This window comes from Typopeltis vanoorti, chromosome 7 (genome assembly GCF_054136105.1).
Source record: "Typopeltis vanoorti isolate ZY-2024b chromosome 7, IOZ_Tvanoo_1.0, whole genome shotgun sequence".
Lineage (NCBI taxonomy): Eukaryota > Metazoa > Arthropoda > Arachnida > Uropygi > Thelyphonidae > Typopeltis > Typopeltis vanoorti.
Window position 1 is genome coordinate 51,249,852 of NC_143555.1, and position 12,806 is coordinate 51,262,657.

At 37.9% G+C, this 12,806-nt stretch overlaps 1 protein-coding gene across 1 annotated transcript in view; it reads right to left on the bottom strand.

Annotated features, from left to right (window-relative positions):
- Positions 1-621: 621 nt before the first annotated feature.
- Positions 622-12,806, bottom strand: part of LOC150104672 (general transcription factor 3C polypeptide 6-like) — a 129,907-nt gene continuing 117,722 nt past the window's right edge. Inside the window, exon 6 of the mRNA XM_090395259.1 lies at positions 622-726. Within this exon, the coding sequence (XP_090251385.1) occupies positions 701-726 (26 nt within the window). The 3' untranslated portion in view covers positions 622-700. The remainder of the gene's footprint in view (positions 727-12,806) is intronic.

Consider the following 12,806-nt stretch of genomic DNA (forward strand, 5'->3'; position numbering starts at 1 on the left):
ACACAAAAATGCTAGTGTATATTGCACAAATGGTTAATGACAGGGATGTAGCACACACTACATTCAAAAACCAACTAACAGCAGAAAGAAAAATACGCATTAACATGAGAAAACGTACACCCAAGGAGGTGGATTTTTTGAGTAATTATAAGAACTTTCTTGATATTCATTTTTTTTAAATAACTGTTAAGATAAAAACAATGTGTTTAAAGATTTAAAATCATGCTGTTGTAGCTGTTACACCCTGCCTCCGTATTGGTTAGAAATAGATTATTTATTTATTTATTATTTTGCTTAAAATCACTCAAGGACTCAATCCTTGAAGTATGACAAATTAATCCTAGGGCAGTCAATAGGTTCAAACTCGCTTACCAATCAATTCTCTGTAGGTGGAAATGTGTTATTTGCAGTAAAGAAAAATATTACACATTGCATAACAGATAAAATTTAATAACATTGAAAAATTCTTCTTAAGTCATCTATTACAGTTCCAAAATTATTTTAAGATGTATTTACATAAAATGTAACTATGATTTGCAATATCTCACACAGTCCTGTTGAACAATTAAACAATTTATAAACTTATTTTAGATGACTACGGCTCCTTAACTTCATTTGAGCACTAGATAAGTCACACATTAACAACGCCTAGTATAACATCCAGCTTTATTTCACATCTATGTACACTATTTAGAAAGGGCTACTCATGTAATGATTCAGTCGTCACTTTAAAAAAATTTTAAAACAAAAAGAATTCAACATAAATGCTCTTATCCTATTTAGAGATCATGAAAAAAGTATTGATCTAGTAAAAAGAAATGAACTCAGTTAAAATCAAATTACATCCACAGGTAATAAAAGCAACTCTGCAAAATATACATCCTTACCATTTATTTTTATCAATTCTACAGTTGTACTGCTGGCTTTTACTTTCATTATATGTTCACATACAGGATGAGGCAAGGTTAGTGCCATCACTAACCTTGAATGGTATTCCTGTTTAAGGCCTTCTGGACCACCATCCAGTGATCCAAATGCAGCAAAACTTTGAGGAATAACATTGTGCATCATGTAAAAGCAATATCTGAAAGGGGGGGAGTAGTCCCAAAATTCACCAAAAGAGCAGTTTAAACACCAAATGAATGGAATTTGTATGTCACGCAATTCGAGGTTTAAAAAGATGGACAAAGAATTTTTCCCTTCATTCTGGTTATTAATACCATCCACAGTGATGGTAATAATCTTGCCTCAACATACTTTGCTCGTGAGCTGTACTACCTAAACAATTGCAATGCTATTGCTGCACTCTGCGAATTTCATTGCCTGAACAAATGTTGATGAGATCCACTATCTCCATGCACTCTGTGATGAATAATTAGCCATTTTGAAGAAACAGGATCATTGGGAGTTAGATCTGACAGATATTGCAAACCAATCAGTTCACAAGAAGTGAATGAAGTTGCTACTGCCAACATGGAGCAAACCATGAATAACAGCACTGATTCCTGAAGTGCAAGTGCTGCACAAAGACGCACAGATGTGTCTTACACAACTGTCTGAAAAATTCTAAGGAAGATTTGTATTTCTACCCATTCAGATAACCTTGACACAGGAGTTGTCCCACAGGATTCAGAAAGTCGACTAACATTCGCTTTAACATTCCTTACTCGAGTGGAGTTGGAGGCTCACTTTCACCTAAATGCAGCTGTGAATACCCACAATTGCCAATTGTGGGTATTGTGAATAGCAATTGCCATGCAAAACTTGCATGCAATCCAACAAATTCTTTTGCATTCACTGAAAAGTTACTATCTAATGCAGGTTTACAGCTTTTTTTTTTTTTTTATCATTGGACCATTCTTCTTCTTTGAGCAGGTCACAGTCAGGTCCTGTGATCTGCTCAATTACTTCTGAGAAGTATCATGATATGATAAACAATTTTGTTGTGACACAGCTATAGCAGCACCTGTGCATGGATTCAGTCATTTATTCATGCAGGATGGGGTCGATCTGTAAAGGTTAAGAACATTTCATGAAAGCCAAAGTGATCAGCCATGTGTTTCACACTACATGGTTGTCTCATTCACCTGATCTGATCCCCTGAGATTTCTGGCACTGGGGATTTCTCAGAGACAGGGTTTATCTGATCATCCTGATAACCTGCAAATACTAATAGACAGAACAACACAGCATATGTGCAACATCAGTTCCGACCAGGAAGGGAAGCAAATTGAACAGTACAGCCCATGAATAAAAAAGTGTGTTATTTATGCTTGTGTCACTTTTCTCCTTCTTGCACACATACACACTGTCAACTACTTAGATGTCAGTTCTCTTTATCAGTCTATAAGACATAAGGTTTATCAGCTTATCACTGATACAGGATTGCAAGCAATACAGAAGTAACAGAGAAAACATGAAATATGTTTTGAGTTATCAGTTTCTCATGAAGCAGTAGCAAATACAAAAAAATTTAAATACATTTAAGGCTGTGTTAGACTGCATATAAAGAAATTTTTCTTCTTCTGCAGCTTTTCCCACTTAAGTAGGGTGAGTCTCCTCCACAACTTCCTGTCATGGGCTGTAGCCACATCCACGTTCTTCATCCTCAAGTCCTCCTCCACCATCTCCCTCCATCTCTTCTTTGGCTGTCCATGCTTCCTCCTCCCCTGCACATCCATCTGCATGACCTTTCTTCCTCCCTTCTCCTCCTCGCATAACCAAACCATCTCAACCTTGCCTCCTGTATCTTTGCTCCTAAGTTCGTAACTTTTGCCATTCCCCTTACATAGTCATTTCTCAGATGATCCTTTCTGGTCACACCACACATCCACCTAAGCATTCTCATCTCTGCTACCTCCATCCTGCTAATGTTATTTTTCCTCAGGGCCACAGTTCCCATAGCATACGTCATAGCTGGTCTCAGTACTGTCCTGTAGATTTTGCCTTTTAGATTGATTGCACCCTCTTATCGCATAGCACTCCAGCCATTTCTCTCCAGTTCCTCCATCATGCTTGTATCCTGACTCCCACTTCCTTCTCAGCCTCACCATCCTCTTTCATTGTTGAACCTAAAAATCTACAGTCACTGACATTCCTGACGACATTTCCTTCCAGATCTGTCTCCTGGCTGCCATCCACTTTGCAACACATATACTCTGTCTTACTTCTGCTCAGTCTCATACCTCTCTCTCTCTTCCAGTACTTTCCTCCAACTTTCCAGTTTAGCTGCCATTTCTTTTTATTCTGCACACAGCAGGATGTCATCTGCATATAACATAGTCCAAGGCACGTCTCATGGGCTCACTTTAGTGAGTACGGACATGGCAAACCCGAGGTACCTGATGCTGGACCATGCCTTACTTCATGTAATATACATCTGTTATATTATCTGTAGACTGGTCCTCTACCCATCTTTCTTTGCTTCTTTCTTCTCTTCTTGCTCCTTACCCCCCAATGCTATTAGAGTATTCGAGGGCTAGGGGTGAATCTTTCCTAACTTGCTATGTCATTTCGTCTATTGCAGCCACTGAAGGGTGCAAGCTAGCCCCAATGTGCCAGTCCCAAGCCCAGATAAATGGCAAGGGTCGACATCAGGAAGGGCATCCGGTCATAAAACTTCACTGCCAGCTCTAGATATGATTAAATGAGTCGAAAAGATCAGGTGGATATTTACAATGATTTTGCCAATGCTGTTATAGTGTAAATCTTTCACTACATGAAGACTACAAGATTTATCTTTACTATGTTTAAACATACATTGCACTTTAGTTGCATATAAACAGATATGCAATTAATCACATCACTAACTATGGAAAGAGAGTTAAGAGCCTTATCATAGTATTAGATTTCTGCGAAGTGAAGTTACTTGCTTGTGACAATATTTGAGTCTAACATATTAAAAGAGAATATCAGATACATTAAATTTCTCCTGGTTTTGTAAGCAATGTCATGGATATTATACACACTTTTGTTTATTACTATATATGTAATAAATTAAAAGCACGAGCATCTCCAAACTCACTATAGCTGATTAATACTTAATCCTAGGATAACTACATTCTTTTTCAGGTTATCTTGGAAGTAGCAGAATAAGCTACATTTCCAGCTTTTCTTACCATTCGTACTATAGGCTTACACTGCATAAAGTAGTTACATTTTTTCTTTAAATTTTTTACATTATTACATTGTGTGGTACTTTGTATATAATTATTTTACTACTGCCTTATTTGCTGATGCTAGAATTATATGTTTAATACCATTAAATTGTTATAGGGAACTTATTTTTGGAAAATGCAATTATCTATCATGTGGTCTCCGACGACTGTTGCCATAGTAACAGCGAACTAACATCCCACTACCTTCAGAAGCAGTACAGCCTGTAGTATATTTCTTAACTTCCAAGATATGAAAAAGAGTATAGAATACTATACTATGAATAAATTTTCCTCTGGCATTAATTTCTTTAACTTAAAAATAGTGGAGAAATTAAGTGTATTTATCTCCAGATTTCAGCTCCGAAGCCAAAAATATCCTAGTTTTAAGGATTAATAAGATTAATTCATTAATATTTTTAAAGAGGTTCTAAAACTTATTAATTATCAGGATGGAAAGAATAAAAATTAGATTACCATCTGCATTTTTTTTTAATGATAACTCCACCCAAGAATAATTAAACCTATCATACTGTGGAGGTGGGGAACTAAGATTCGTTATTTTCATCAGACCATGGAATCAAGAGGTTCATTGCAGGAGGTCCCACTCCCAGAAGCATAGCTTATCATACCTTGACTTAATTCAATGCATTCACTGTCTCTGCACTCACATTTTCAGGTAATGCATTCCAATCACCCACTACCCTTCATGCAAAAAATCTACTCCTCACTCCCCCCTTATATAGCTTCTGGGGATGGCCTCTTGTTCTCTCCCATCTTCAGACATCGTATGAAAAATCTCATCCACATTAATCTGGTTATTACCCTTTACCAACTTATGTTTCGATCATGCACCTCCTCCTCCTCTTCCTTCCATCCACTAGGCTCTGCAATTGGCATCCTCTCAATCTATCTTCATACCCCACATTTCAAAGACAAGAAACTGATCTCTGAAACTAATACATATCAGTGTTCTCCACATCATTCCCATAATTCACTGTGTTGTCCTCACAATTTTTAACAATATGTCCATGAAATTTTAAGCTCCGATCCACCATCATCCCCCATATCTTTCATTTTCTCTACCTCCTCTAAGATATCTCCACCAATCCTATATTCTGCATCCCGTCTTCGATTCCCAAAGATGGGATGCAAACAGACAGCCTATTCAAGTCTTTTTGCAAGGCTACATCTGCTCTACTTCTCATAATTCTCCACAACTTCGTATCATTTGCAAAGAACTTCATATCCCAATTTAAGCTCCAAAACAGTTCCTTGGAGCAACCACTGACTTTTCTCTTCTGGGATATCACTACCCATACACAGTCTGCTGATACCTATCAGATAGCCAATCTCCAATCCAATGCAGTATGTCCAACCCCATCTGTTCCAATTTAACTAGCTTATGATGTGGCAATCTATTGAAAGTCTTTGCAAAATCTAAATATACTACTGTATATGCATCCCCCCCCCCCACCTGTTCCATGTGTATTCGTCCCCTTGTTATAATACGTAAGCAAATTACTAAAAGACAATCTTCCTTTAGCAAAGCCATGCTGTCAACCCAGGTCTGAATCCCTGTTCTCACTAATTTCTCCAAAACCATGACCAAAACTCTAGACAAGCAGATTGGCCTATAATTAGACCCCTAATCTTATCACTCCCTTTTATAAAGTGAAAATATTTTGACCTATTTCCACTCCTTTGGAACTTGGGCCAATCTAAGACTCATGTTGAAAAGGCAAGTTAAAGCTGTTAACTCACTGGAACATTTCCTCAAGACATGCAGTGATATACCATCAAGTCCCATGGCCTTGCTGACATTAAGTTCACTCAATTCTTCACATACCTCTGCTCATTCACCATCAGTGGTTTGTCCCACATTCCCACTGTTCTCATATTCTGCATTATGTTACAATCAAAAAGGATGGATGGAATATTTCAAGCTGCTTATTTAACACCTCTACTATTCTCCTAAGTGTTCATCATTCTCCCATTATCACTGAGGAAATAAACCCAAGAGGAGAAAACCTGAGTAATTTCTTAGATGAAACAGGACAAATAACTCTCAACAGTGGAGAACCCACTTACCTGCCTCATTCTTATGGTACAAAAGATGCCCTAATATTACTGCAGTGTCTCCAGATCTTCACAACAAAGCTATTTGGTCTGTTTTGGAACCAGTTGGAAGTGATCATACCCCAGTATCAATCAATCTGAACCCAAAAATGACTAGACCCACCCTAAAAATAAAATATCATTGGAACTTCCAGAAGGCAAATTGGGAGAAATACAAGGATGAAGTAAGTAAAATGCTGAGAGATCACACATATACCATGATGACTTAGACTATATAACTTGGACGAATACTATCCCAAAGGGCTACAGGAGAAAACTGATTTCAAATTACACAAAGGTTCACCTGGAAATTCCCAGTAAAATAACTAAATGAAATGAATTATTTAACATCTTAAAAATTGGAAGCTCTCCGGAAACCAGGATCGAGTACAACAAGATAAATGCTGAAATTAAACAAAAATATAATATATTACAAAGAACTAGGTGGCAAGATTTTGCCACAGCTTAAATCCGAACACTTTAGATACCAAACTTTGGAAACTGACTGCTAATTTACAAAGAGACCTAGCAAAGGCAAGTGAGACTAACACGCTAAAAGATCCAGATGGAAATATCAAAAGGAGACAGGGAGATCACAAATACTTTGGCCTTTCATTTTCAAAATATAAGCAAACTAGAGATGAATACTAGGAAAGACCATCAAATATCAAAACAGGCTCGACAGGAGAAAAACGCTGCAAATTCCAAAAATATAAAAACAAATTATTCTGGGATCCATTTACAATCTCTGAATTGAGAGATGCCTTGGAGAGACTAGATATAAATAAATCATGTGGACCAGATAACATACAAGGAATTATGATCAAACATCTTCCTTCCCTAGCCCTAGATTGGCTACTTCGCCTATATAACAATAGCCTAAAAACAAGGAAAAGTTCCAAAAGACTGGAAGACAGCCACAATCATACCAAATCTTAAAGCCTAACAAACCTCAAGACTTCACTGACTTCAATTCCAGGCAAATTGATGGAAAAATTGATACTCCAATGTTTGAATTACTATCTAAACAAAAATAGTATACTACTACATTTTCAGGCTGCCTTTAGAAGAAATCACTTAACAACTGATCAACTTTTCTACTTAACCCAGACAATTCAAGATAACTTCCAGACCAAACCTACCAAATTAACCACTGCAGCTTTTATAGATTTTAGCAATGCCTTTAGACAAGGTGTGGAGGCAGAAACTCTTTTCCAAACTTTGTCATAGTGGAATAGAAGGGAAAGTTCTAAATTCCCTCTCTTATTTTCACTTTCTTTTCCAAGAAAGTGAAAATAAGAGAGGGACTCTCTCAAGGCAGCATTTTGAGCCCACTCCTTTACAACTACTTAAACAACTTGGATAAAAATATAAAGAAAGAAACAAAAGATAGCTATGTTTGCTGATGATTTGGTCCTATTCTTAGCTCACAACAACCTAGAAACAGCAGAAGATCACTTAAACAAAGCCATTGAAAGTTTATCTACATACTGTGAAAACCAATAAAATCAAAATTAACCCTACTAAATCAGAAATTTGTGTATTTACCATTAATAACTACCTCAGAAAGTGGAGACCAAAGATTAAGCTAAACAGTCAACTAATTACCTTTAATGAAAACCCCAAATACCTTGGAGTTATTCTGGATCCATCACTAAGTTTCAATAAACATATCAACAATGTTGCAGTCAGAACAAAAAGAAGACTAAATATCATGAAAAGTATCTCAGGTAAAGAGTGAGAGAGCCGATGCTAAAACCTTAAAAGTCACATACACCTCTATTATTCGACCCATAATGGAATATGGTTTGCCTATCTGGATGCAAACAAAACAAACCAGTTCAAACAAGCTTATAAAAAAATCAGAAAAATGCAGCTAGACTCATCTGTAGACTAAGGAATACAACTCCTGGAAAACTAGCAGAAATCGAATCCGACCTTGTTCCTTCAAAAATTAGGTGGCAAGAAAATCTTACTAAATTTGTAGAAAAATGAGCCAACCTTACACATCATAGAACAAGTGAACTTTTTACAAATTGGCAACCAACAAACAGAATAAAGAAAAAATCAACAATGCATGAAATCATGGAAAATAAAATTCCCTTGGATTGTCCAAATAAAATAGCCAGTTGCCTGGCATTTCCTCCAAATCAAGACAGGAAAATGACTATTAAATTATTTAAGGAATTCACAATGCATACTGGAATATAAATTAAAAGAAAATTTAATAAATACTTTCTATATTTCGGCAATGTCACATTGCCATCTTCATGGGAACATACAAATATGGCACATGCACACAGGCACTACAAAAAGCAAATGAGGCAGAAGATGAGAAACTACTTTTGTTCCTAAAGTCCTAATGGTGCCCCTAGCAAGCTATATTGGGTTGTCTTGGCCATTGGGCTGATGTTCTCATGATGTAAGTCTCCCAAATTTGGGGCAGTCTCATGCACCCAAATTTGTTGAAGTTTGGAACGTTTTTTAGAGCTGAGGCTGATTCTATGAATAATCTTTTGTACTTGAACTTGCTGCGGTGTATTACTTTGACTTTCTTCCAATGTATTCTGTGGCGGGCATCTAGAGCATGGTCTGCAAGACCAGAGTGACTATACTGGTGAAACCGGATGTAGTCCTTGTGTTCTGAAATCCTGACATTCGCTGTCCTGCCTGTTTGGCCAACAGCTATAAGGGACCTGTTATACCCCAGGTAGGTCTAGGGGAAGTGATTGGTCTTTGGTTGAGCAGATAAGGGATGCCAATTTTTTATATGGTCTGTAACAAGAAGTCAGGTCATATTTTTTAAGGATTTTGGTTATTTTTTCTGAGGTGCCCCGGTTGTAGGGAATGGTGATAGATTTAGTATACTCTTTGTTATGAGGGGGTTACTGGTTTCAATATTTTTGGGGGTTGTAGCCATTGGCTAAGAATGTATTAAGGATGTGGTTTAGTTCAGTAGTTAGGGCATTGTCATCTGAACAGATTAATTTTGCCCTGTTATATAGTATTTTAATAACCCTGTATTGTTGTGAGGGGGAGAGGGAATTGGTGGTGAATGTATCTACCTGTATGGATGGGTTATTTATAAACAGAGGAAACCAAGGATCCATCAGGTTGGCGAGTGATTAGAGTGTCTAGGAAAGGGAGGCTGTTATTTTCCTCTTTTTCCAGGGAGAAGATGATTCTATAGTGTTGGTTGTTTAAGTGTGTTAAGAAGGATTGGAGTGTATCTGAGCCATGTGGCCAAATAGCGAACACATCATCTATGTAACATAGCCAAATAGTGGGTTTTGTGGGGTAGAGTTTAAGGCTTTCTCTTCAAAAGTCTCCATATAGAAGTTGGCCAAGGGCAGGGAAAGCGGTGAACCAATGGCTGTTCCCTCTATCTTCTATGAACAGATAGAGGGATAATGAGGTAATCCCAAATTATATTCAATTTAAGCACCGTTTCTCTTCATAGAAGGCTCTACGTATTTATAACCGCGCTAGCTTTTCCCTACTACGAGAACAAATTGCCGCAACACGTGTTCTCCTAGCCGATGAAAATAAAGCTTTACGGGCACTAGAGGAAGAGCTTTCAAACATGCTGAACCACGACCTTTGGACAATTTTCTATGATGTCTCGTGCACTTCGGCAACAAAAGAATTAGATAAGATACATAGTCGGCACATCAAGAAATCTGATAACTTGAAAAGGAACTCTACCTCCGTAGTACAGCAACCACTCAACACTATAGTCAACCGCTCTTCCGTAGTTTTGAAGCCTGAAGCAGTCACCGCTCTTGCACGTGGCCACAATTTTGCTCTAGCTCCTAAAAGAATACCTGCCGAGGAAATGATCCAAATAGAACGTGGTATCCGCAACCTGCCAAACCATATCGGAAACAATGTCAAACTGGATGTAGTAGCCTGTGTTCTCACCAAAGCAAGACCACCAAAAACAACATGTCCAAAGATGAATATAAAGCTCTACTAGAAATATAGAAAAAGAAATAGTAATCACCAAAGCGGATAAGGGAAACACCGCTGTGGTTCTCAACCAAAAGGAATACACACACAGATAAGCTGGATGCTTTATTATTAGATTGGTCTACCTACCTCCCCAATGAATATAATCCCACCAGCTCTCAAATTAGAACACTCTACAGATTCCTTAAGAAGGACACTTCTTGGCCTGTGGAAGTGACCAACAAACTAAAACCATATAACACTAGACCCCTCCCCCCGACCGCGATTATATGGACTTCCAAAAATACATAAAATAAATGTGCCATTACGTCCCATAGTGGATGGTATTGATTTCCCCACATATAAATTAGCCAAAGCGCTCACACACTATACTGCCAACACACCATCACACATAAAAAACTCAGCTCACTTCAAAGTCAGTATAGAAAACCTCTCACTCCAACACACTGACATAATGGTCAGTTTTGACATCTCCTCCCTATTGACAAATGTCCCACTCAAGAAAACCTTAGAGCTCATACAAGCCAAATTTCCTCCTGATATCTCAGCCCTATTTCAGTTCACAATGAACTCGGGCTATTTCGTTTGGTAAGGAAAATTCTACAAACAGATAGGGGGGACAACCATGGGTTCATCGCTTTCCCCACCCTTGGCCAACTTTTTTATGGAGACTTTTGAAGAGAAAGTCTTAAACTCTGCCCCACAAAAACCCACTATTTGGCTTCGTTACGTGGACGATGTGTTCGGTATTTGGCCACATGGCTCAGATACACTCCACTCCTTAACACACTTAAACAACCAACACTCCCAGAATCATGTTCTCCCTGGAAAAAGAGGAAAACAACAGCCTCCCTTTCCTAGACACTCTAATCACTCGCCAACCTGATGGATCCTTGGTTTTTTCTGTTTATAGAAAACCCACCTATACAGGCTGATACATTCACCAGCAACCCCCCCCCTTCACAACAATATGAGGTTATTAAAACACTATATAACAGGAAAAAATTAATCTGTTCAGATGACAATGCCCTAACCAATGAACTAAACCACATCCTTAATACATTCTTAGCCAACGGCTACAACCCCCAAAAAATATTAAAACCAGTAAACCACAACTCTCCCCCCCCCCCACCTCACAACAAAGACTATACTAAATCTATCACCATTCCCTACGTTCGGGGCACCTTGGAAAAATAACCAAAATCCTTAAAAATTATGACCTGACTTCTTGTTACAGACCATACAAAAAATTAGCATCGCTTATCCGCTCAACCAAAGATCAACCACTTCCCCTAGACCTACCTAGGGTATGCCTAGTCCCTTGCAGCTGTATACTGTCCTACTTTGGCCAAATAGGCAGGACAGCGAATATCAGGATTCCAGAACACAAGGTATACATCTGGTTTCACCAGTATAGCCACTCTGGTCTTACAGACCATGCTCTAGATACCTGCCACAGAATACATTGGAAGAAAGTCAAAGTAATACACTGCAGCAAGTTCAAGTACAAAAGATTATTCATAGAATCAGCCTCAGCTCTAAAAAATGTTCAAAACCCCAACAAATTTGGGTGTATGAGACTGCCCCAAATTTGGTAGACTTACATCGTGTGAACATCAGCCCAACAGCCAAGACAACCCAATATAGCTTGCTAAGGGCACCATTAGGACTTTAGGAACAAAAGTAGTTTCTCATCTTCTGCCTCATTTGCTTTTTTGTAGTGCCTGCGTGCATGCGCCATATTTGTATGTTCCCATGAAGATGGCAATGTGACATTGCCAAAATATAGGAAGTATTTATTAAATCTTCTTTTAATCAATATTCGAGTATACATTGTAAATTCCTTAAATAATTTAATAGTCATGCTGTTGCCAACATATATACGCCTTTCTACAAGAATTACACACTTTCCAATTGTTGTCGTGGTTGTTGTGAATGGTGATAAATTTCTGCTGTTATTTTTTCTCTAAATTTCTTGGCAAATTATGGCTGAAAAACATCGGCACATTGCTACAACAATGCATGCAATCACATGCTTACTTTATATTTGAAACATCTACTTATTACTTTATATTTGAAATACTGCAAATTCATTATAATATTCAGCGATAAAGTTTTTTTCCTAAAAAATGTATACAAAAAATGGGGGTGCGTCTTATACGCCAGCAAATACGGTACTTAAAGACATAGCAAAAAACAAACTACATAAGGATTCTGAAATAATTTTGCAATGGATCCCATCCCATGTGGAATTGAAACTGAAATGTTTCAATTCCACATGGGATGGGATCCCATGTGGAATTGAGAAATGAAACTGCAGATGAAGTAGCAAGATGAAGTGGCTGCAACATCCAGTGATACCACAGATTTCAATCTTTTTAAAACCACTCAAAAAGAAAACATAAAAAGAATGATTCTCCAGGACATGACTCACCACTGGCATTCAACAGAAAAAACCAGGAGCTAGTATCAACTCCAAGTTTAATCGTTGTGCCACTACCATGTTCTCTCGCCTCAAGACTGGCCACACAAGACCAATCAAGTTTAGCAATGGCATCTTCTAAA